Below are 25,998 nucleotides of genomic sequence, written 5' to 3' on the forward strand. Positions count from 1 at the left end.
GGTTGCCACCGCAATATATAGCTTCTCCAAACCCAATTGTCAACCTCACCTATCCGTGGCGAATCCTGTTTCATTAACAGCCGAGGCTCTGTCGACCCCGAACCCCTCATGGATCTAGACGGTGGGAGGGCGGGATGGCCTAGAAGGACGCATGTGGTCATAACAAATCGTTCCCGAGATAGTCGGGCTTGGTACCGGATCTGCATCCGGCAAAGGACCATCAACATCGATAACACTCCCCAAGACTTTCGGGAGTCACTATTGTATCTATTGTATCCTACGTCGATGACTGCACAATAATAGCCACAGGCCCAGGTCCACTCATCGATGAGCTCTGTAATAAAATAATAAGCTATCTCCCTGATCTCTCCAGTTTTTTCGCCTCGCGACATTGTCACCGAGTAAATCATCGCCACTGCTACAACAACAACAACAACCAAATCATTGGCGCCCTTATTTACAACATGAACACGACAAATGTCAACCATATTGGACATCCACGTCGATAAAATGTATGTCCTGCTTGCAATGTGTTCCTACATGACACCAACCATCTCTTCAATTGCAATGTGGAACCAACGCCTCTAACACCCCTCTCACTATGGGCCACCCCTGTTTAAACTGCAAGTTTTCTTGGACTCCCGTTAGATGATATTGATGATAATTTGTGATCGGTCGCGCCTATTGGATGGGGCCACTGCTACAACAACAACAACAACGGAAAAGCCATTCCAATGCTAAAAAACGTTGGCGGTGAAGGAATAAACTCTCTAACACACGTTTACAACCTTTCGTTGAAGTCCTTTCGTCATTCCTGAACCATGGAAAATGGCAAGGATAATTCCACTACAAAAGCATGGGAAGTCAGCTAAAGAAGGCGAGCCACATCGGCCGAATTCACTCCTTTCCCCAGAGCGATGACACTGGAAACCGCCCTGCTCCCTCATTTAACTGCGAATCTTCGCTTAGCCACCCATGAACATGGCTTCTGCAAAACGCATAGCACTAGTATTACCACAACGCTAAACGTCATAAGCACTTAGATAAAATACGGGCTAAATCAGGCGGCCGCCATGGTGGGTGCGTGCCCCACCTACCACACCGAAGATCCTGAGCAACATCACATATTTAGAAAGAAAACTTTCCAATAGGAATAAAAAGATTTTCCAAGCGGAGCCGCCCATCGGCAGTGATTTAGAAAGCTCTAGGAGTGTATTTCTGCCATGAAAAGCTTCTTAGTGAAAACTCATCTGCTTTGGTAGGTCCAGTCCCGTTAATTTTTTAGGAAAAATTAAAAGGACCACGACGAAAATTAGAAAAGAAACTCGGCCTAAAATCGCTTTGGGAGATTATCACGCCTTGCATTTTTTTAAAATCAGGAAAAATCTCGTCATAGGACGCAGCTAGTGGCACTCGACCTGTCAAAAGCTCTGGATACAGTCAACCACGGCACGCTACTCCAAGACATTAAAAGTTCAACCCTTCCCCTTGTCGAAAAAGATGGACCGCAAATTATCTGAATAGTCGGCAAGCGTCGGTTCAATTTAGAACTAAACAGAGGTTACCACAAGATGGTGTTCTATCCCCGCTTCTGTTTAACTTTTATAAATCAAAGCTCCCTTCCCCACCCGAAGAAGTTACTATAATTTCTGCTACAACAACATCATTTCCACGCCGGTTAAGAGAACATCCCCATAAGCACTATGATGATTTCCGGCAGCTGTTAACACAGCGGATTGATACAGACAAGCAGGCGGAGGCCCTAGGCAAAACCCACATAGAATCGGTAAACGCCTTTGACGCGCCCGTTGAACGCCGTTATCAATATACGATATCCTAGTCTTGCAGAAGAAGAAATCACACTACCAAAGGATACACTAGTCACCAATTACCAACTTCGTTCTGGATACTGTAACAGGTTAAACGCTTACTTGTCCAATCAACTCAAACGTCCGTAATGTATGTCCTTGCTGTAGCGATAAGGACACTTCCCGAAGGCCTTGGGGAGTGTTCTCGATGTTGATGGTCCTTTGCCGGATGAAGATCCTGAACGTCCGGTACCAAGCCCGACCATCTCGGGAACGATTTGGTATGACCACATGCGACTTTCTAGGCCCTCCCACATCCTACATCCGTGAGGAGTTCAGGGTCGCCACAACCTCGACTGTTAATGATTCGCCACGGATAGGTGAGGTTGACAATTGGGTTTAGAGAAGCTGTATATTGAGCTGGCAGCTTCTTGAAAGGGTTGCGCCTCACAACTCCTTGAATCTATTTGGTATTTAGTCACCTCTTCCGACAGGCATAGCTACCGCGGGTATATTCTAACCCCATAACCCGCTGGGGGATAATGATGTAATGTATGTTCTTAAATGCGATGTGTCCCCACTTGACACAAACCACATTTTCAATTGTAAAGTGGGACCTACGCCTCTAACACCAACTTCCCTAGGGTCCAAACCTGTTGAAACTGCTAGTTTCCTTGAACTTTTGCTTTGATGACTATTTGTGAGTGAATGTACCGCATTCAATACAGCAAAAGACCTCCCACGTCCACAGCGAGAATGTTTTTGTGATTAAAAAAACAACACTGCTCGCAAACATTGGACACAAAGTCAGATATCGTTAGCTTAATGTGAAAATGTGCTAAGTCACTTTTTACAAATTTTACAGGAGACGAAAAAAACTGAATAATTTTTGAAATAACCTTTTTTTCAAAACTGTGAATGAGGATACCTTAGTTGCAATACTTTGAGTGTAGAAGCTTTGAAAAAGATAAATAAAAATCATGTGCTAACTCAGCAGCTATTTTATGACTTAGCACAATTTCCTCACTCAAAACAAATTTTTTCTCCTGACTTAGCACTTTTTACTCAATATGTTTCCCCATCACTCCTCCCCTTTAATGATTGAAATATAACACTAAAACTATATATTTCACAAAAAATACTATTTATTTGTGAAACTATTTCTAACTATTGGCGGCCACCGTGGTGTGATGGTAGCGTGCTTCGCCTACCACACCGAATGCTCTGGGTTCACACCCCGGGCAAAGCAACATCAAAATTTTAGAAATAAGGTTTTTCAATTAGAAGAAAGGTGTATTTCTGCCATGAAAAGCTCTCAGTGAAAACTCATCTGCCGTTCGGAGTCGGCATAAAACAAGTAGGTCCCGTCCCACCAATTTGTAGGAAAAATTAAAAAAAAGGAGCACGTAAATTGGAAGAGAAGCTCGGCCTAAAATCTCTTCGGAGGTTATCGCGCCTTACATTTATTTATTTATTTTATTTCTAACGGTTCTGATCTGGGCTCTATTGCAGGATGGTGTGCAGACAATAACTTATTTTTAAATTCAAACAAATGCTATGTTGTGTCTTATTCCATTAAGACAACTGCCACATACTTTATCTACAAACTAAATGCTAACGGCCCTATGCTGCGCGTAACCGGTAAAATTGTTATCGGAAAACAAAATTACCAAAAGTCGTAACCTCCAAATGTAACCGCGATTCTGAGCAAATGGTAACGCTGTCATGACGAAGAAACTCACCAGTGTGTATGGTGGAATTGAAAAACATATGTTTTTGCAATCAAAAGAAGAAAAAAGGAAAATGGAAATCAACAAGTAAGTAAATTTTAGTAAATATTTTGTTAAATTCATTATTAATTATTTATTTTAATTATAGAAAATATGCACGTACCACCACGTCCCAGTTTCGACTATATGTGGCATATTGTAGGGATCATCCCGAGCTCCTGCAGGGTAAAAACTGCCCCACATCGCCAAATCAGGTTCAAAGTATGTGGGAGGAGCTCTCATCTAAATTGAATGCGATGGTGGGGCCATCAAGAACATGCGATACCTGGCGAGAGGTAAGCAAATTGATTTTTATATAATTAAGGGTTTTGCGTTGTTTTGTGTGCCAAAAATTTACTCCGGCTACAGCGTGATTGTGCGTTCAAACACGTAGCCGGAGTAATGCAAACTGCAGGATTTCTGTGTCAAGTACACATTTTAATGTTTAATAACATAGAACAGCGCACCTGTGTAATTAAATACTAAAATTCTTATTTATAAGTTATTAGTTGTTGAAATTTGTACTTGGCATAACAAAGCATGTATGAGCGCCACAAACACCAGAATAATACCATACATAACTACATACTACTAAATTATTATTGGAAAGAGGGTAAGAACTGATTTTTTGTCTTTATTTATAATTTCAGAGTTTGCGAAACTGGCGAAAACAGTTGCAGGTGGTGGACAAAATCCTGTGGCAGAGCTCACTGACTTCGAGCAGCAAGCGTTAGAGGTGTTTGGGATTGCTGCTGTGGAGGGCCACTCAACCTCAAGGCTCGGCTTCCAGGTAAATATATTTGTAATAAACTTGTGTAATACAATAATAACCGCTGGTTGTGTATGTGTGTAATTATTATGCCCATGTACATATATGCATTTCTTGCATTTTTATTTAAGAATTGAAATATGTTTTCATATACTTAAACTATACTGCCGATATTGTAGTATTACATTTTTATATTGTAAAAAAATGTGTGACGATAATACTTTTTTTTATTAATAGAACGCCAACAATGCCTAAAATGTTCCTCCAACGCCAGAGGAATTACCACTGGAAATTCCACCACCTGCTTTTGCGGACGATCCGAACGAGTTTGCCTCGTTTTGCTTAGTGGTAAGTGAATCGCCCAGTCGAACTTCCTCACGTCCTGTTACTCCCAATCCCGTGCCACGTAGTGCTGCTGCGAGCAATTCTGCCGCGCCGAATGCTAATACGCCCAGACAAGTTTTGTTGTCAACGTCACGCAACAGAAGAAGGAGCGCTAAGGATGAAATTTTGGAATTGGTGCAACAGGACATGAGGAACAGACGTCATGAACAGTCAAGACTGGCTGAGTCCCTAGACAATTTGGGAAATGGGTTGATGTCGTTGGCTGCGGCAATTCAGGAGATAGTGGCATTGCAAAGAAAACACCAGGACTAAGCTCGTATGATGTCAACCAGTATGCTTTAAGTTTAGCTTAAGAAAATTGAATTCCTTTTTTTAAGTATTAAGTAATTTAAGAAATTAAAAAAGACTGAATTAATTTTTATTTGTTTTATATTATTGAATTTTTATTTCATTTAAAACGAATTTCTTTTAATTTTAAATGTATCAATATAGTGCAGTAATTTTTGCTTTTTAAATAACCAATATGAAATGTGATAAACTTATTTAAAAACTTAAAAACAGACTATTCTGTACTGTTTGCTATTTTATTTACTTTATAAACAAATGTATATTAGTTTTTAAGTAAGCAATATGGAATGTGATCAAACTCATTACTACGAAACAAAATTATCAAAGAAGTTTCTCAGTACTATTTTTTTGTTATTGACTTATTTAGAAATATAAACCCACCATGATTCAATCACAAGAGGTTTGCTCGACAGCCAGAATTTTTGACAATTGCGGCCATCTTGCTCCCAAGTTGAACTGACATCCCCTGACTGTGTTGCTTCTTGGCAAGTTTGTTTAAAAAAATGAGTTAAAGGCAAAATCTTAGAATAAAAATATATTTCAGCAACACTTATATCTATTTGACGATGTAATTTTTATTTATTTTTGAAAAAAAAAAAAAGAAATTGTTTTGATCACATGAAAATTGGTAAGTTTAGACAAAAATTTAATAATGAAGCAATATACAGGAACTATTCTTGATTTTGCAGGTGTTAAGCATTACGAAATACCCGCTGCTGCAGTTTAATTGTTGTGAATTCGATTGCTTAGTTTGAGGTAAGACAATTAATTGTAAAACATAAATTCAAAATTTATTCGTGACCATTTTTCAGATTAATCAAAAATAAAGGACACCCATCCAAAACCATTGTGACGGTGAGTGACCGGTTCTGCACATTTTAAGCACACATATTAAGGTATGCATAAGTAGTTCACTTTCAGTTTTAGCCTGTTTAAATTAGTTGAAAGCACACACATACACTCATGGACAAAATAAGAGTCGTACACGCCTTTGGTTCTTTATCATTACAAGATTTTGAATGAAAACCAATTTTGTGTAATAATATTAATAACTCTAGTTACATATACTAAACATATGTAAGTCATTATAATTTATTAATTTTATAACTGGCAGTGATGCGCATTCCGTGATACTCGACCATATCGGACCAATTTTCGAAATGAACTTCTTGAGGTTAGGGCCGAACCTGAATCCTTAACGGCAATCGTGATACCGGATTGGACAATTTTCAACAAACCGACGAACAACTAACATTTGCGAGCGCAACTTGTTGTAAAGCTATGCCTAATATATTATTATTGCAATTGGTAAACATTTTTATTTATTTTCATGTCTTATGGGGGCGTATCGCCTTTTACAACCAGGCCGTGTTGTGATTTTAGAATTAAGTCACCTATAATTATATTATAACATAGAATGAAATAAATGGATAATTATTTAACACACAATATATATTTCAGTTAAAATAACCAAGTTGTAGCAAATATTTTAAAATTCACTTACAACTAATTTACTATATTAAAGTAAAATTTAAATTAAAATGTTAATGAAAATATTTATAATAAAATCACTTTTTCCATTGAAACTGTTCATGAATATTTGAAGGTTTGGTCATATACTGTCGAATGGTTTAAGCGAATTTTCTCCAATTCGCATTCATAGCACCTGTGAAAATCTTGTCTTGCTTACCGGTGCATTTAACGGACAATGTGAGCATACAAGAATTATGTATTTGTAAGAAATTGATACAAAGTACATATGGGGTATTCCATCCCATTTCGACCAATTTTGAACCCGACCCCTTTAGAATTGGCTGAAAGTTTTTCTTCTTTTTCTAGCTTACGAAAGACGTTTTTCAGAAGTTTTTCAAATTTTTTCAACCAACTCAAAAAAAGTTATGAATTTAAAAAAAAACACCGTTTTTGTTTTCAAAATGCTATAACTTTTTCAAAAACTTACCGTTTGGGATCTTTTTTTTTGTTAATTTGTTTTTCAATGTACTTTTCGGAAAAAATACAAACAAATTTTTAAAGTTTTTTTTGTAATTTTTCAGTTTTTCGAGATTTTACGAATTTCGCCATTTTTTTTTTTTTTTTCTCATAAAAAACTTCAATTCTGCAATCATCCCCACTAATCCCGGAGTGGGCTATGCGATGTCCAACTCAAAATAAGTTATGAATTTAAAAAAAAAAAACGGTGTTTTTTCAAAATGCTATAACTTTTTCAAAAATTGACCGTTTGCGATCTTTTTTTTTAAAAAATTTATTTTTAAATGTACTTTTCGGAAAAAATACAAAAAAATTTTTAAAGTTTTTTTTTAGTTTTTCAGTTTCAGCACTTTGAAAACAAAAACGGTGTTTTTTTTTTTAATTCATAACTTTTTTAGAGTTGAGTAATGCACTGCAATGAACTAGTCAAAAACCAATAGCCGGCAATCGCGGGCGCGCTTCTTTTGGTTATCTTTGCATACCAATCGTGTACATACATATATTTAGTTTGAATATATGTATGTATATTGAAACTAATTTCATTTAGTATTAAATGTTTGTAAAAAGTGAATTGTGTAAAATCATTAATAACTAAAGAAAATTTTAAAAACTGAAACTATAACGTCTTGCAAAAACTAAACAATCATCTTTTTATTTGTGCAAAAATTAACGCAGTGCAGCGAAGAGAGGCCAATTATTCAGGAACAGTAATACGGTTATACATATGTACTTATTTATTTCGTCTATGCGTGTAAACATACTTTAAAATGCAAAATTGATAACTATTAATATACTACCTTTCTTACTAGTCTACTACCATTCTTACCATCATGGGGAAAAGTTATTCCCCTTTTTCCTTCCTACAGAAATGCAACCCGGAGTGATTTTAGAATTTGGGAGTGTCAAAGCTCTGCTGTCAGTTGGAGAACAAACCTCTAGTAATTGAATCATGTAAACCCACAAATAAGAAACCTGCAAGTCAATCATATAATTAATAAAAAGTTTTGAAAATTTGAAATTTTGTCAAAATTTTTATTCATTCTTCAGTATTTGTTTGTGTTTTGTTTACATATATTATTTTATTATCCTATTCACAGGCACAGTCAGGGTATATGGTTGATTAACTGCTGGCGAATCCTTTTGCCTTGGCGGTGAAGATGGGTGTTGGTGGCAATTTCTGGTGCAGTCGTTTCCTCGTCTGGCTCCACTTCTTCAATTTCCACTTCGTCACTCGGAAAATTTTTTCTTACAACATTGTGAAGAATAAAGCAGGCGTTTGCAATTATAGTTACTCTTTCGGGACTATAATTTAAAGTGCGATGTTGTGCCAAGCATCGAAAACGTGACTTAACCCACTCCAAATCCCCTTTCAATAACATTCCTTGCCTTACAATGTAGGTAGGTTGAACTGACCGGTCCATGAGGACCTCACAAAGACTGATTGAGTCCGTAGTGTTACCAGAAGTTTGTAACTCCGTCCTCTTGGCAAATACTAGAAGCTTCCTAGGACTTAAGCCACTTGCTGCTTCTAGATCCGACAGCTGTATCACTCCTAATAGCTGGAGTCTTAGCCTGGCAAGTGCAGGGCACGAGCACAGAACGTGCTCGATCGTTTCCTCCTCCAACCCGCACTTCCTACATCTTCTATCACTGACCAAGCCTAGTTTAAAGGCATGTGACGACAGAAGGCAGTGCCCAATCAGAATACCCGTCATGAGTTTACAGTCCTCTCTTTTTAATGATAGGAGCAACTGTGTTAGTCTAAGGTTGTAAGACCTACACTTAATCTTCGAAACTTTACAGCCCCGCGCTTGAACCCACGCCTTTCCCGCTTGGTCGATCATGTGCACCTCTCGCCTTCGCTTAATCTTGCCCAATCTAATTGGGACATCTACGGAGCAAGCTTCAAGGGATGCGCCCTTTTTAGCTAGTTCGTCCGCTTTTTCATTCCCATCTATTCCCATATGCCCTGGGACCCAATATAGATGTATGCTTCTCCCTGTCCCGATTCTCTCCAGAGACTGCTTACACTCTAACACGCATTTAGATGCTGTGCTATGCGAGATTATTGCCTTAATTGCTGCTTGACTGTCAATATAAAAGTTAACACGGTTGCAGCTTAAGCTATTCTCTTCCAGGGTTTCTACTGCTTTGGTTACGGCTAATATTTCCGCTTGGAAAACGCTACAGTAATCCGGCAGCCTGTAGGATCTACTTATTTCCGGATCAGCGCAGTATACCGCAGACCCTACTCCTTCCACTACTTTGGAACCATCGGTGTACACATGTATCGCCTCGTCCGCCATTTGCGCACCCTTGCGCCAACCGTCCACCTCTATTGTGGCCTTAAGATCTCCCTCGAAGCGCAGATAGTGAATCATGTAGTCTGTTCGTCTTGTGATTGATGACGCTATACTACTATGGCCATATGGTCGGCGCTCAAGCTGCCCCGAAGCACCGAGCCTGGTTTCGGTCGTTAACGCTTTGTTCTTTGCTACCAGGTCTACAGGTGGGATGTGCAAAATGGCATACAGTGCAGCCGTCGGGGTTGTTTTCAGGGCTCCCGTAATGCTAAGCATCGATACTCTGCATACCCCCTCTAATTTTTTGAGGTATGTTGTTTTTTGTGTGGCTTTGCACCAAACAAGAACTCCATAGTATAGAATAGGGCTTACAATCGCTGTAAAAACCCAATGAGAAAGAGAGGGCGATAGGCCCCACGTACACCCCAGCATTCTTTTACATGCATAGAGTGCCGTTGAGGCCTTCTTGACCCTCTCCTCCACGTTGAGCTTCCATGACAGCTTACTGTCTAGGATGATTCCTAAATATTTTGTGCAGGGTTTTTCCTGTAAGGTCACCCCTCCTAACTTAGGCCTGGTCCAATTTGGGACCTTGTACCTCTTTGTAAACAAGACCATATCCGTCTTCTCCGCATTGACTTTCAACCCGACATTAGATGCCCAGGTATGAATATCGCGAAGCGCCCGATCCATCAAAGAACTAATCGTTGGAAGGCACTTTCCACTTATGACAATTGCAACGTGATCTGCGTAAGCCGTAAGTTTTACGGGTCCCTCATCGAATTGCCTGAGCAGTTGGTTGATGACCAGCGTCCACAGCAGAGGTGATAGCACCCCTCCTTGCGGCGTGCCCCTGTCCACTGATTTCGTGGCCTCGTACAATCCCCATTGTGATGTAATCTTTCTGCAATTTAACATGCAGCCGATCAATCTGATTAAGGCAGGATGTACTTTAATGTAATTAAGACCATCCATAATCGCCCATTTTGCAACATTATTGAAAGCCCCGGCAATGTCCAAGAAGACTCCTAGAGCATACCCCTTATATTCCAGGGATTTCTCTATGCTTATTACCACCCTATGCAATGCGGTGTCTACTGACTTGCCTTTGGTGTTCGCATGCTGTGTTGTGGAGAGCAGCTCTTCATCCACGTTGGACTTCATGTACACATCTATCAGCCTCTCAAAGGTTTTGAGCAGAAATGATGTTAAGCTAATGGGTCTATAGTCTTTGGAATACATGTGACCGATCTTCCCCGCCTTTGGTAGAAACGCTACACGAGCAGTTCTCCAAGAGTGCGGTACATGATTCCGTCGTATGCACCCATCGAATATTATTTTAAGCCATTCCACGACCGCCCTACTTGAGACTTGTAGCATGGCCGGGAATATACCATCTGGGCCCGGCGATTTAAACTTAGAAAACGTCTTCACTGCCCACTCGATCTTGGTATCGGTCACCAAGCCCGGCACTACTAGCTCCGTGATCGAAGTGTGAGTGATGTCTGCTGGCTCCTCTAAACCGTCTCCCGATGGGAAATGTGTATCGAGAAGCACCTCAAGGGATTCCTCACTATTACGTGACCATTCCCCGTTCTCTTTCCTTATTAGTCCCTGGACTATGTTTCCCTTTGCTAGGACTTTTTTCAACCGTGCTGTTTCGCTGGAGCACTCTATGTCCGTACAGAAACTTTTCCATGAGTTTCTCTTCGCCCTGGTAATTTCGCGCTTGTAGATCCTCAGTATATCCAGATCTGTAAACTTTTTTGCAATTGCTTTACCCGTTCGTGAGATATACGTAATTAAAGAGAGCCATCTTTTTGGTTTTTTCGAATAACGGTAAATTGCAAATATCTCAAAAACCGTACCATAGAATCAAAAATGAACTCAATTTTCGAAATCAGGGGGTGATTTTACATACGAATTTCATAACGGCGTTTCTGGTAAAGAGAAAAAGTTGAAATTCGTGGTCCAGTGTAATTGGCGGGTTCCGACAAGAAGTGGACGATTTTAGAAGGTGGTCGCCTACTGCATATTCTTATATCACCGCCTCCACCCTTTCTTTCTCAGATAAAAAAAAAAGAAAAGAAAAAGGCGATATATAATGGAAACTAGCTAAAGAATATTTTTTTTGCATATTTCAATTTGAGGCGAAGTTAAGAAAACTGCAAACAACTTTGATTACAACACGACTCGAAGTCTAAGCAATTTATAGTCGCCAAATATACTACAAAATTTACTTTAAAAACTGTAAAAGCTATTTTGATAAGTAAATACGAAGAAAGATCTGTAATAAGAGAAGCACACATTTGGATATAGGTACTCATTTATCACAACATGTTTGCGCAAACAACGTTGGATAACGTAAGTCCTACCCTAATTTAAATTTAGCTATATGCATATGTATATATTTGTAATCGTATATATTTTTTTTAACAAAAATACTAGAGTACGCCAACTACCGTATTCTTTTTTCTGCTTAAATCATTCAAAGCGTGAGTAAACAGTATTCATAGTTTGAATGATTTTCATTCGTGTTTAACTAAATTTCATTTCCACACCTCGCTTTGGGGGTGATACACATCAGTGGGATATTCTACTTGTAAACAAACGTATGTATATACATATATACGTGCAAATGGTCTGAATGAACTCACGATGAATTATTGTTCGGAATTCATTACAGATGTGGAAATCGTAATTTAACAGATTTTTTTGGGTATTTAACCCAACTAACATTGTAAAAGGATACAGATTCTTTAGAAAAGTTCTTGCGATAAACACTAAGCAAACGTTGATTTTTTTTATAGGCTGGAAATAGTAGAAACGGCGTTGCCGAAACGCTTAATTGATATAAACCTATAAACCAATTTAAGGAAAGTTTTTTTTGCTACTTAGTTTTTATTGAACGATAAGTTTCATTTTATACCTACAAAATTTCAATAGGAATAGATACATAAAATGAAAATAATATATGTATGTAGATCCACACATGAATTTCGGATGTCATACATTCATTGAGAGGAGTGTAGCTGCAATGCTAACGAATCTTAGCAATGCTAAGAGATGTTCAATGTAGCTATTCTCTTACATGTGCAACGTTTTTTTTTGAAAGATAACTTGAAGAAAAGTTCAATTAAATAGACAAACTGTTTTCTTGAGTTTTGTTGTTATCATTTACAAAGGGATTAAGAATCCAATTAATTATAATCGCTGCCTCCAACACTTATATACGTTATTTTTTTTTTAAATGATAAAGAAATTATTTAATACTGGAAACACTTTGTCGCTTCACAAAGCAAGTTGCTTTAAGCCACTTGTAAAAACCTTTATAGTAATGCCTGTACAGAAATATAAACGGCACAGTAGTTTACATCCATAAGGTTATTAAATCATAGTTTTCAAAATAATGAATAAAGTGTAGATTATTGTTATGGTCTTGTAAGCCAAATATGCAGTCGTGAGTTCATTTATTTTGGTTGGGTATGGGAGAGTGCCAGTAACTCTCAATACAAGGTAGGGCAGGGAATTGAGAAGACACTCAGAGGAGTAACGACACCTATCTCCTCCACACGCTGGTGTATATATTTTCCTTTTGCTGAGGCACACTTTACTTTTGCGTAGTCCTGTTTTTTTTTTTTGGTTGTGTGTTACGACCTTCACCTTGAGGTTTTTCATTCCACTGTTGTAAGAAGTCCGTCCGTTCCTACTATGCCAGTCAATAGAGTAAGCAACGAATATAGGCTGTGTGCTTTTTGCTTTTGTGCTTTTATTTTGACTCTTTGTCTTTAGGCGGTTTAGTCCGCATAGTGCATGAAAATTTATAGTTATATACATACGCTCACACTAGGGTGGATCGCAACAAGAACCCCGACCTCCCGAGTAACTAAGCCCGGTTAAAACAAGCATGCACGCTCGCTCCGAGCTCCCTAGGTCAGTTGCAGTAGAAAACTGATTTGGCGTTTGGTGGTATATAACAAACGTTGCCTCTTCATTCTGCCATTCGACGCTTCTTCCTCCTCGTACCGGTTGCAGAACCGAGGGTTTCTCGCAGCAAATCTTTTGAACTGCCTTCGACCTACTTCTACCGCTTCATGGGCCCATTCCAAGCGCTCGGTCTCCACTTCTGTTGGGTCGACCACTGCTCCCAAGCGTTGTACAATTCTTAGTGCTGCACGGTACTGCGCGAGAGCTCTTTTACTTCATCTGCTCCGTACCCTTCTCCACTCTTCTACTCCGTTTTCATGTGTGTGCTTCTCCAACACGGAATTCATTGAATCAGCACTACTCTCGCTCCCCGAGTCCGACGCATCGCTTAATTCGTATTTGTCGTCCTTGGATTGCGACTCAGTCCTCCTCTTTACATCGTCCTTATTACAGTCAGGTAATGAGTCGTTCATCTTGGTCGTACGACCACCTGCCCGACAAGGCGGGCTCAGCGGCCAGTATTATATACGGGGAAAGAACCGTATGCCACAGCAGCGCCCCTTACTGTGGTAAGGCCATTAATACTTCCCGAGGTGGCCCGGTATCGGGAAGGCTCCGTTCGAATACAGCCGAATTTATCCCCTGGCTGCAAATCGTCCAATAGGCACGGTCCGCATAACACCCTGGATTAGGGGGTGGCAGTTCTTGGTCACCGACATCCCGCCGCCCTCGTATGAGGCGAAACGGCGTAGATGTCAGTCCTAAACAGCTCCGCCTCATAGTCGGGCGCTATGGAGTTCGGCTAAGCCCTCACACCAACGACAAGGTGCCTACCCTAGTGAGGGTGCCTTACAAAGTATTTTATAAAATTTTTGTTCCCGAGGATTTGCGGTCTGAGCTAAGGGTGTGATAAGCCAAGGCTCTAGGGGTAACCCTGATCACCTAGTAGTAAGCTTCCTCTCTGCCCGCTCATAAACGCACGCACGTTTGATGTTGTCCATATACCTGAGTCGTGGCATGACCCAGGAAAAGTTGCATCAATTGCCAGAAACTTTAAGTTTTCGTTGCAAACAGCTTCAACATTGACGCTGTAGTATCCTTTGCGATTCATGAAGAGGCTACACGGTCTGGCCGGAAAAGTTCTTGGTGGACAAATGAGCGCCACATGTGTGCAATCGATTGCACCGATAACACCCTTCAAACCAAACTTTGCGTAGAACCTAAACAAGTAGAAACAAAAAATATTATCCCATGTACTATCTGTAAGTTTCTACTTTCAACGTTACCTTGCTTTTATAGCCAACTGCTCCTCGTTTGTGGTAGGAAAACTTCAGATGCTTTTTCTTTAACAATTAAATTTGTAATGTATTTGATAGCTCGTGATGCAGAAGATTGGCTGAGCGCAGCGTATATATTATTAGCAACACATTTTTGATACGATCCATGTGCTAAAAATGTAAGACAACAAAAAAATCGTACTCCAAAAGGCAGAGAAGTAGGTTGGTCATCCTTTGGCCACAACTCTTCTATAAGTATTTTACAGGCTTCTTTCGGTAAACGAAAATGCTCTTTGAAGGTACTACAAGGAAGGTTCAAAGGATCACTACTGTCCCGAAGACTCTTTAAGTTATGTCTCCGTTCCAAAATTTCATCATATTCTTCATCTTCAGCAAGCAGCGATAATAGTAAATTGGACATTTTTATTATATTAAACTGATTATTGGCGTTTGAAACGTTTTGGCTAATTTTTATTTTCCTTGTATTTGTTTATTTGTTTTTAAAATGCTCGATTTAATTTTCACTTTCGCTTTATTTATTTTTCAGAGTAAACATCAGCTGTTTTATGTGGTTACGGCGATGTTACCACCTATTTTAGTGGTTACGTTGTTATCCGGCAACTTTTACCTTCAGAATACCAAAAAGGTGTAAAAGTTGCCAGAAGATTTCGTAACCGGTAAAAAATTAAGTTGTTACCACTGTAGAATAGGGCCGTAAATCTCTTAATCGCTGTCAAGAGAGTAATGCGGCAGTTACCCACCGACGTGTGCCGTACGTAAGGACGGTTGTCGTACGAAGCACGTTTGACCGAACTCTCAAGCCCGTAGGAATCAATGTGTGCGTCTGTGTACATGTACATAACATATTTGTGTGTGTATTGTTTACAGATAAGCACTGTTGCCATTGCCCATTTTGCATGCATGCTTATGGACACATCAACTTTTTCCAATTTAATTTTTGATGTTGTAAAAGGCTAGAATTAATATTAAATAAATATAAATAGATTACATATTTATAATCTGCACCTTTACATAATTATTTAGAATTATTTTCACAATTTTTCAAACTTTAATTAGGTGTTTTTGCATAAAACTGCAAACGGTCAAAAATTAGCGCACAAAAGTTTACTAGGCAACTCTGTCTAGTGAAAGAGCGATCAGCTGACACGTTCTTACGGAAAAAATCAAAATTGTTTTGATTTCTACGTTCCGGGCTACGTACGTACGGGCGTTGCACGTCGGTGAGTTTTCGTTTACATTGCACACTCATAAGATAGGTCGTGTCAGCTGACACGTTTTTGGTGGGTACGGCACACGTCGGTGGGTAACTGCCGCATAACTCACGAACGTACGTACCAAAAACGTGTCAGCTGACACGACCTATCTTATGAGTGTGCAATGTAAACGAGAACTCACCGACGTGCAACGCCCGTACGTACGTAGCCCGGAACGCAGAAATCAAAACAATTTTGATTTTTTCCGTAAGAACGTGTGAGCTGATCGCTCTCTCACTAGACAGAGTTGCCTAGTAAACTTTTGTGCGCTAATTTTTGACCGTTTGCAGTTATTATACAAAAATGCCTAAAGATTGTTTAAAATTTTGTTGAAATATCCCAAAATTATTATATAAAATTGGAGGTTACAAATAAATGAACTAGAAATTCTTATTCAATATTTGCTTCTGCCATTTGCACCATGAAAAATTGTAATTCCAAAAGTTGATGTTTGCATAAGCATGCATGCAAACTAGTGAATGGCAACAGTGCTTTGCTCTAAACAATACACACACAAATATGTTATGTACATGTACACAGCCGCACACATTGATTCCTACGGGCTTGAGGGTTCGGTCAAACGTGTTTCGTACGACAAACGTCCGTACGTACGGCGCACGTCGGTGGGTAACTGCCGCATTGGTTGTAATTTTTGACTCCAAGCTCTTTTTTTCTAGTCACATTGATTTCGTTGTTTCAAATTTTGTTGCAACGGTTGGGTTCAGTAGACGTAACACCAGTGACTTTAAGGACCCTATGACGTTGAAGGCACTTTATATATCCTTGATCAGAAGTGGTATTGAATATTGCTCAATAATATGGAATCCTTTCTATGAATCTAGCTCCTATAAAATTGAGAAAGTTCCAAAAATTTTTACAAAATTGCTTTACGTATGCTTCACTGGCCAGACGGCTTCCCATCATATACCAGCAGTCACAAATTGCTTGGTCTCCAGGCTTTGCATGACAGAAGAACTTTTATCTCACTCATGCTTGCCTATAATGTAATAAACTTTAGCACATTGATCTGATTTATCTAATTTGTTCATTCCATATATTCCGCTGCATTATGTTCGGCATAATAGATTATTTATCGAAATAACTCATAAAAAGAATTATGCTATGAATGAACCTATAGCTAGGACTATAAATCTAGCAAATCGATTCAGTAGTGTTATTAATTTTAATAACAGTTTATATAAGTTTAAGCTTGAATTGTTTTCTATTTTTAACTAGTCTGTAAGAAAGCATGTAGTTATCGACATGTAAGAATTGAAGTAGATCATAGCAAAGGGAGTAGATTAATAAGAGGGAGAATTGTAGAGTCGTTTATTCTCCACAAAGTGGGACGGCTGCACCAGGAATACACCCTACGTTTTGCTCCTGCTTCGTTTTCACCATCTGGATTAAAAAAGTCATGAGCCTGGGCATTCGCGCAATTTTAGTGATGTAAATTGCATGACGCCAGCGCCAATGCGGTGCCAGCTCAATGGTAGCTCATTGACGCAATGACTCCAAGCGACTTTTTGATTTTTATATTTTAGATTTAATGCACAAATAATATGGGTGTGTTTGAGCAGCCAAATAATAACATTAGTATTGCTAAAGTGCTGCTTAGTTGATGGAATGTCGCTAATTTCCTAGAGATGATCAATAGATTGTCAACATTTCGTTCAACGAACGCGCGAAATTTCCACATCTGCTCAAATGTTGCTGAAGAACGTTATCCGCTGTCATAAAAAGTAACACTGCTGCAGCTCGAACACACCCTATATCGAGAAAGTAACAAATAGACAACTTAGCTTTTTTTTACAAATCGCTTGGCTGAGATTTTCATTTGTTGATTTAACTTAAGCTGTTATGCCAATATGTTTCAGCCAGCTTATTTTCAAATAGGTAATTTTTCCAAAGGCAAAATAACTTACAGAGTTATACAGCCTTAAAAAGTCAGCTAAGTTGAGGCGGACAGCATAGCAAAAGGTATGGTGTGTTCCTCGTACAGCCGTCCCACAATTTCCACAAAGCTCTAGAACTCTACAATGTACCATCTTATATTTAGAGAGTCTTTGGTAAATCCAATTTCAAGGGGTTGCCAGCACAATATATAGCTTCTCCAACCCAATTTTCAACTCACCTAACAGGGTCGAATCCTGTTTCATTGACAGCCGAGGCTCTGGCGACCCCAAGTTCCTCATGGAACTAGGGGGTGGGGAGGGCGGGATGGCCTAGAAGGTTTAATGTAGTCATATAAATCGTTCCCGAGATGGTGGAGCTAGTAGTACCTTAATAGTGTTTTGTTACCGGAACGTACCGGATCTATATCCGGCAAAGGGCCATCAACATCGGTAACACTCCCCAAAGCCTTCGGGGAGTGTCTTTATCGTTAATACAACAACAACAACAATGCATTTACTTTTAGACTGAATGAATTAAATAAATAAATAAAATGCGCGCAGAAAGAAATGACTAGTAATTCAGATTGATATCATTTACAGGTTGACTTAGCACATTTTTTTAACAGCTGACGACTTAGCACATTTACAAATGTTGTTGTTGTTGTAGCAGTGCTTCGCCCCACCTAACAGCCGCGACCGATCACAAATTGTCATCAGTATCCTCTAACGGGAGTCCAAGGAAACTTGCTGTTTCAACAGGGGTGGACCATAATGAAAGGGGTGTTAGAGACGTTGGTTCCACATTACAATTAAAGAGATGGTTGGTGTCATGTGGGGACACATTGCAAGCGGGGCATACATTTTGTATGTCGGGGTTGATTCTGGAGAGGTAAGGGTTTAACCTGTTACAGTATCCAGAACGAAGTTGAGCAAGAGTGACACGCGTTTCCCTGGGGAGTATGCGTTCCTCTTCCGCGAGTTTTGTATTTGTTTGTATTTATTAGGCAATTCATCCCAGCACAACAATTTGACAAAAATTATTTTACAGTGCTAGTCGGTAAAAGGCATAAAATAAGAACAATTTAAACTTGAAACTTAAAGCTAATGACTATGGCTAAGAAAAGGTTACAATAAATAATATATTTAATAAATAGTAAATAAATAAAATAAACGAATGATAGAGTACATTTGCTTAGAAGAAATCAGTATTTTAATTGTCTAGGTTATTATAGAAACTTGTTAATTCTTTATTGAAGAGCAGAGCATTGCTTATAAGCCTAAGTCTAGAAGGGAGCGAGTTCCAAAGACGTATGGAAGTAATGAAGAACTGGCGATCAGATATTAGCATACGATGTCTGAAGTGGGTAAGGAGAACAGATCTAGACGACTGGAGAAAATTTAGCCTCCGATACAGATAGTCAGGTTCCTTCATATATATTAAGTTATGTAGCGTAGTGAGCGTTTTAAGTTTAATAAGGTTATCGAAAGAAATGTTTAGCAACCTGTAAGCATGATGAGAGACGTGGTCAAGTCTTTTCAACTCATAGACGTATCTAGCAATGTTGTTATAAACAACATTGAGTTTCCTATTACATACATAGTCACAATTAGAGTAAACCTCACAACCATAAAGGAGCGTAGGTATTAAGTACGCTTTTGCTATTAGTAAACGAATCTGTAACGGAGTAAAGTATTGTGTAAGCCAGAGTGTACGAAGCATCCCATACACTTTTCCCACTGTGCGGAAGATGTGATCTTTCCATGTCAAGGTTTTATTAAAAACTACACCTAGATTTTTTGCCGTGTCAACGTATTCTATAATAGTGTTGTCTAAAATTAAATTTTCCATTCCACTTTTATCTAGTGACCTTCTATGAATGACTATACATTTCGACTTCTTAGGGTTAAGACATAAGCCGTTCATAGAAGCCCACGTACCAATTTGACATAAATCGTAATTTAAGTTATTAATACATGAACTGGTACGATCACTAGGACAGCACATATACAATTGTACGTCGACAGCATAGATGTGAATATTACAATACTTGAGAACACCAGGCAAATCGTTTATATACAAAACAAATAACAGAGGACCAAGGATTGAGCCTTGTGGGACTCCTCTTATACTTTTCTTTGAGTACTGGATTCACCGGGCAATTCCCGGCATAAAGGTCCGCCGCCTGTTTGTGGAGTTCCTCAAAGTGCTTACGGAGATGACTCCTGTATGTAGTCATGAGCGTTTCTTTATCTTTTCCCCAGGTACTGCCAGCGAGGGATTTGAGGATTTTGTTACGGCTCTGAATTCTTGGAACAATTGCGGCTGCGTGCTCACCAAAATGTAGATCCTGATCAAACGTCACACCCAAGATTTTGGTGTGTAGGACAGTCGGTAGCGTAGTGCCATCGACGTGGATGTTCAAAAGGTCGACATTTGGGACATCCATGTTGTAAATAAGGTCGCGGAATATTTAGTCGGTGATAATGCCAGGTTTCGCGAGGCGAAAAAACTGGAGAGATCAGGAAGGTAGCCATTTATTTTATTGCATAGCTCATCGATCTGTGGGCCTGGGCCTGTGGCCATTATTGTGCAGTCATCGGCGTAGGAAACGATTGTGACTCCTTCCGGTGGTGAAGATAGCTTAGATATGTAGAAATTAAACAAAAGTGGGGATAGGACACCACCCTGTGGCACCCCTTGTTTAATTCTCCTTGGTTTTGGGAAGCGCACATTTACACATCTTTGTCCACAGCACGTATAAATGAAAAATTTAAATATTTTTTTTTTTTTGTGATCGATGTATTTTGAATTCAGTTTTAAACTGCATTAAAATACAATTTTTCAAAAAAAGTGACTTAGCACATTTTCACATCAAGCTAACGATATGTACCTACCCACTCAGCATTTAGGTGATTAAATTTTGAATTTCCCTACATATCAATACAATTTGATTACTTTTTCTGACTAAAGAATGAGTTATCATACAATTGAACAAAAGAAGTTATCAAATATGAATACTTTTGATGATCAACAAGTAAGGAAGGTTAAGTTCGGGTGTAACCGAACATTACATACTCAGTTGAGAGCTATGGTGACAACATAAGGGAAAATAACCATGTAGGAAAATGAACCGAGGGAAACCCTGGAATGTGTTTGTATGACATGTGTATAAAATGAAAGGCATTAAGTTAATGAGGGTTTTAAAAGGGAGTGGTGGTTGTTGTATAGGTGGTCGCCTTTTCGAGATATCGCGATAAAGATGGACCAGGGGTGACTCTAGAATGCGTTTGTACGATATGGGTATCAAATGAAAGGTGTTAATGAGTATTTTAAAAGGGAGTAATCCTTAGTTCCATAGGTGGACCCCGTTTCGAGATATCGCCATAAAGGTGGACCAGGGGTGACCCTAGAATTTGTTTGTACAATACGGGTATCAAAAGAAAGGTGTTAATGAGTCTTTTAAAAGGGAGTAATCCTTAGTTCCATAGGTGGACGCCGTTTCGAGATATCGCCATAAAGGTGGACCAGGGGTGACCCTAGAATTTGTTTGTACAATATGGGTATCAAAAGAAAGGTGTTAATGAGTTTTTTAGAAGGGAGTAATCCTTAGTTCCATAGGTGGACGCCGTTTCGAGATATCGCCATAAAGGTGGGCCAGGGGTGACTCCAGAATTCGTTTGTGCAATATGGGTATCAAACGAAAGGATTTAAGGAGTATTTTTAAAAGGGAATGGGCCTTCGTGCTGTATGTGTTCGCCTTTTCGAGATATCGCCATAAAGGAGGACCAGGGGTGACTTTAGAATATGTTTGTACGATATGGGTATCAAATGAAAGGTGTTAATGAGTATTTTAAAAGGGCGTAGGGCTTAGTTCTATAGGTGGATGCCTTTTCGAGATATCGCCATAAAGGTGGACCAGGGGTGACTCTAGAATGAGTTTGTACGATATGGGTATCAAATTAAAGGTATTAATGAGAGTTTTAAAAGGGAGTGGTGGTAGTTGTATATGTGAAGGGGTTTTCCAGATATCGACCAAAATGTGGACCAGGGTGACCCAGAACATCATCTGTTGGATACCGCTAATATATTTATATATGTAACACCTGCCAAGATTTTAAGGGTTTTTTATTTCGCCCTGCAGAACTTTTCATTTTCTTCTACTTAATATGGTAGGTGTCACAACCATTTTATAAAGTTTTTTCTAAAGTTATATTTCGCGTCAATAAAACAATCCAATTACCTTACCATGTTTCATGCCTTTTTTCGTATTTGGTATAGAATTATGGCATTTTTTTCATTTTTCGTAATTTTCGATATCGAAAAAGTGATCGTGGTCATAGTCGGATTTCGTTAATTTTTCATACCAAGATAAAGTGAGTTCAAGTAAGCACGTGAACTAAGTTCATTAAAGATATGTCGATTTTTGCTTAAGTTATCGTGTTAACGGCCATGCGGAAGGACAGATGGACGACTGTGTATAAAAACTGGGCGTGGCATCAACCGATTTCGCCCATTTTCACAGAAAACAGTTAACGTCATAAAATCTATGCACCTACCAATTTTTAAAAGGATTGGTTAATTTTTGTTCGACTTATGGCGTTAAAAGTATCCTAGACAAATTAAATGAAAAAGGGCGGAGCCATGCCCATTTTGAAATTTTCTTTTATTTTTGTATTTTGTTGCACCATATCATTACTGGAGTTGAATGTTGACATAATTTACTTATATACTGTAAAGATATTAAATTTTTTGTTAAAATTTTACTTTAAAAAAATTTTTTTTTTTAAAGTGGGCGTGGTCCTTCTCCGATTTTGCTAATTTTTATTAAGCGTACACATAGTAATAGGAGTAACGTTAGTGCCAAATTTCATCATGATATCTTCAACGACTGCCAAATTACAGCTTGCAAAAATTTTAAATTACCTTCTTTTAAAAGTGGGCGGTGCCACGCCCATCTTCCAAAATTATACTAATTTTCTATTCTGCATCATAAGTTCAACTCATCTACCAAGTTTCGTCGCTTTATCTGTCTTTTGCAATGAATTATCACACTTTTTCGGTTTTTCGAAATTTTCGATATCGAAAAATTGGGCGTGGTTATAGTCCGATATCGTTCATTTTAAATAGCGATCTGAGATGAGTGCTCAGGAACCTACATACCAAATTTCATCAAGATACCTCAAAATTTACTCAAGTTATCGTGTTAACGGACGGACGTGGCTCAATCAAATTTTTTTTCGATCCTGATTATTTTGATATATGGAAGTCTATATCTATCTCGATTCCTTTATATATGTACAACCAACCGTTATCCAATCAAACTTAATATACTCTGTGAGCTCTGCTCAACTGAGTATAAAAACTGTATATAGTTTTTCAATCACATTTTGAAATCATATTTGAATCGAATGTGTTTACTTTAGGTGATCAAAAATTTTAATCATTTTTCATTCAGCTTTCTGAATCTTTTCTGACCATCTTTGTTGGCTGAATAATGAATTTTATACCTGTTAAAATTTTACTTTTCATTGAAGATCTTTTTTTTCACATGCACAAATTTTTTCAATCATGAAGTTCATAAAAAATATATTCAAATTTTATTCTTCAAGACAAGAAATAATGTAAATACTGCTCCTAACAAAAGATGTCCCTAACCATTTCTCCACCATCGGCTTCCCAGTAAATACAAATTATACCATTAGACAATACAAAGGTTGTGAACTATTTGAACCCAAGGTAAGTGAAACTCTCTTGACATATGTACCTGGATATGGCTTCAACATCCCGCACCATATCGTATTTTAAGATGTTAACGATCATAGCTGATGCTGAATGTTGTAGTCGCAGGTGTATATTGGTCTAGTTTGTTTGCGAATTACCTTTTGTTCAATAGCTCACTTCCGCATGCTTTCTTCCCCTGATGAAATAAGATTACTATGTACTATCTTATTTTGTATGAGATATGAAGAATAAATGTATGATAATCGCGTTTCAAAATTATTCAAAAATCTCAACCAAATTGATTGAAATATGTTCACGAATATGATCAGAAAATGACTGTGAAAAGCATTCAAATATTACTCTAAAACAATTAAAGCTCAATTTTACAATGATATCAAATATGAACAAAAAGCGTTTCGAAATATGAATCATAAATGATTATTCAAGAATAATAACATTTATGGTACATTTTTCTCCCGACGACACGTTAATTTTCGAACAGAAAATGCTTAAAAATTTTCAAAAAATGCTGGCTGGGTAGTACAATGATAAATATTATCATACTTTCAACGTCACCACCACCGATTTTGGCATCCAATGCAACTAACGTACATATGTAGATACTAGAGATATACGCCGCTGCCGCCGCCGATAGTAATAGGCGTAAACGTAAGAGTAGATACTTCCCACAAAAATTGGCATTATATACAAATAATTTGAATACTAGTTTAGTTAAAACGATGTTTAGTGCGTATACATATTGTAAATATGTAATACCTAGGGTCAGTTTGTTTGCCACCTCCAAAGAATATTGCTTACCTTAACACGTACAAAAGACGATCCCAACAACTCATTTATGTCCGCCATCCTGCCTGAGTGGGTATTTGATAATTTGTTGGCCTAGTTTATCTTACACAGTGAAATATGTTGCTCTGTTACTAATACTTTTGGTGAGAATGCCAATACTTTTAAACGAATATAATATGTACGAGAATCTTGTTATGCAGTAATAAGAGCAACAGCTGTTTTTTATATTTGTGCAATTATTTTGGTTATTGTGCCTTTCGTTTTGGTATCACACTCGCATGAATTGATAAAAAAATTAGTGGTTGTTGTTATTTATACAGCTACAGGTGTATAAACACAATCTTAATTTATCTTTCAAACTCTATTTGCGTTATTAGTGTTACACAAAGATCAGAAATGTTTGTTGAATGATTAAATACATTAAATATTTAAATACTATAAAACATATGCGGAGATGTAACAAAAAACAAATTTCACGTAACCCGCGATAAAGCAACCACAACAGCAAGTAAAAAAGTGTATACGTTAAGAAGTCCAATTAGAATCTGATTGGTTTGAAGTCCGTGCACAGTGGGCGTCGCGACACGTACCAACACGTTCCACAAAATATTCGTAGCATTTTTGCCTAATTGGCCAACTTGGTCGTGTCGTGTCGCCCGACTGTCGCTAAGTATGCATAAGAACACATGCAAAGAATAGGGGGACTCATGATAGCATATAAACTTATAAGGTGTAAAATTATATCCATTTACACACGCGGTTATATGAACGCACCTAGTAATACTCTTGATAAACTTGATTGTTTTTCAGCTGTATTATTTCCACAAAAATTTTTTTGATTGTTATACAAATTAAAAAATACCAAGATTAAGTGAAAAATCAAAACTAAAACGTCTTTACTAAGATATTCTTGTAAATTACTTGCTGATGTTGGAGATTTCTGATGAAAATGCCTGCTGTAATGTCTGCAAGGTTGCATTCCTTTGAGTTTATCGCGTTTACACAATGAAATGTGCGCGTAAATTTATACAAATTGTGTAAATGATTTTTCATACAAAATTTGACAGCTCGTGCGTAAACTAGATAAATTTATACGTTTACACACTTTATAAGGCATTTATACGGTTACATGAGTCCCCCTAATATTTTAACGGTACGTGTTGCGTCGCCTCGTGTGCACGGAGTTTTAATGGAGAAGTGTCGTAATCCACAAATCAAACAGAAGATTGCGCATTGCGCACGTTAACAAAAGATCAGCTGTTTTTTATGGGCAATTCATACGTCATTTTCCTTTAGTTATTTTTTTCTTGTTGTTGTTGTTGTTGTAGCAATGCTCGCCCCACCTAATAGCCGCGACCGATCACAAATTGTCATCAATATCCTCTAACGGGAGTCCAAGGAAACTTGCCGTTTCAAAAGGGATGGACCATAAGGAAAGGGGTGTTAGAGGCGTTGGTTCCACATTACAATTAAAGAGATGGTTGGTGTCATGTGGGGACACATTGCAAGCGGGGCATACCTTTTGTATGACGGGGTTGATTCTGGATAGGTAACTAACAGGAGTCCAAGGAAACTTGCCGTTTCAACAGGGGTGGACCATAAGGAAAGGGGTGTTAGAGGCGTTGGTTCCACATTACAATTAAAGAGATGGTTGGTGTCATGTGGGGACACATTGCAAGCGGGGCATACATTTTGTATGTCGGGGTTGATTCTGGATAGGTAAGAGTTTAACCTGTTACAGTATCCAGAACGAAGTTGAGCAAGA

At 38.4% G+C, this 25,998-nt stretch overlaps 2 protein-coding genes across 3 annotated transcripts in view; one reads left to right on the forward strand and one right to left on the reverse strand.

The window, feature by feature from the left end:
* The window catches only part of LOC137250389 (type-1 angiotensin II receptor-associated protein), a 91,037-nt gene extending 66,247 nt beyond the window's left edge, over positions 1-24,790 (reverse strand). The window contains exons 1-2 of one of the 2 annotated variants that reach the window (XM_067783082.1): positions 24,246-24,790; positions 7,855-8,000 (exon numbers count right to left, since the gene is read on the reverse strand). In XM_067783082.1, coding sequence (XP_067639183.1) covers positions 7,855-7,860 — 6 coding nt within the window. In that variant the 5' untranslated portion in view covers positions 7,861-8,000; positions 24,246-24,790. The remainder of the gene's footprint in view (positions 1-7,854; positions 8,001-24,245) is intronic. The other variant, XM_067783081.1, reaches the window with a different exon arrangement.
* LOC137250390 (uncharacterized) lies at positions 3,487-5,297 on the forward strand. Its single transcript, XM_067783083.1, has 4 exons — positions 3,487-3,625; positions 3,687-3,873; positions 4,228-4,367; positions 4,584-5,297. The coding sequence occupies exons 1-3, from the start codon at positions 3,534-3,536 to the stop codon at positions 4,309-4,311; spliced, it is 363 nt and encodes a 120-aa protein (XP_067639184.1). The 5' UTR covers positions 3,487-3,533; the 3' UTR covers positions 4,312-4,367; positions 4,584-5,297.
* Positions 24,791-25,998: the final 1,208 nt, after the last annotated feature.

The sequence above is a fragment of the Eurosta solidaginis genome, chromosome 4, assembly GCF_040869045.1.
Source record: "Eurosta solidaginis isolate ZX-2024a chromosome 4, ASM4086904v1, whole genome shotgun sequence".
Classification (NCBI taxonomy): domain Eukaryota; kingdom Metazoa; phylum Arthropoda; class Insecta; order Diptera; family Tephritidae; genus Eurosta; species Eurosta solidaginis.

What these genes read in the sequence shown, in the direction of transcription:
- LOC137250390 (XM_067783083.1), top strand. Translation starts at nt 3,534, where the DNA reads ATGACGAAGAAACTCACCAGTGTGTATGGTGGAATTGAAAAACATATG. An exon ending in AGGAAAATGGAAATCAACAA is followed by an intron (nt 3,626 to 3,686) that starts GTAAGTAAATTT and finishes TTTTAATTATAG; the next exon opens with AAAATATGCACGTACCACCA. An exon ending in CATGCGATACCTGGCGAGAG is followed by an intron (nt 3,874 to 4,227) that starts GTAAGCAAATTG and finishes TTATAATTTCAG; the next exon opens with AGTTTGCGAAACTGGCGAAA.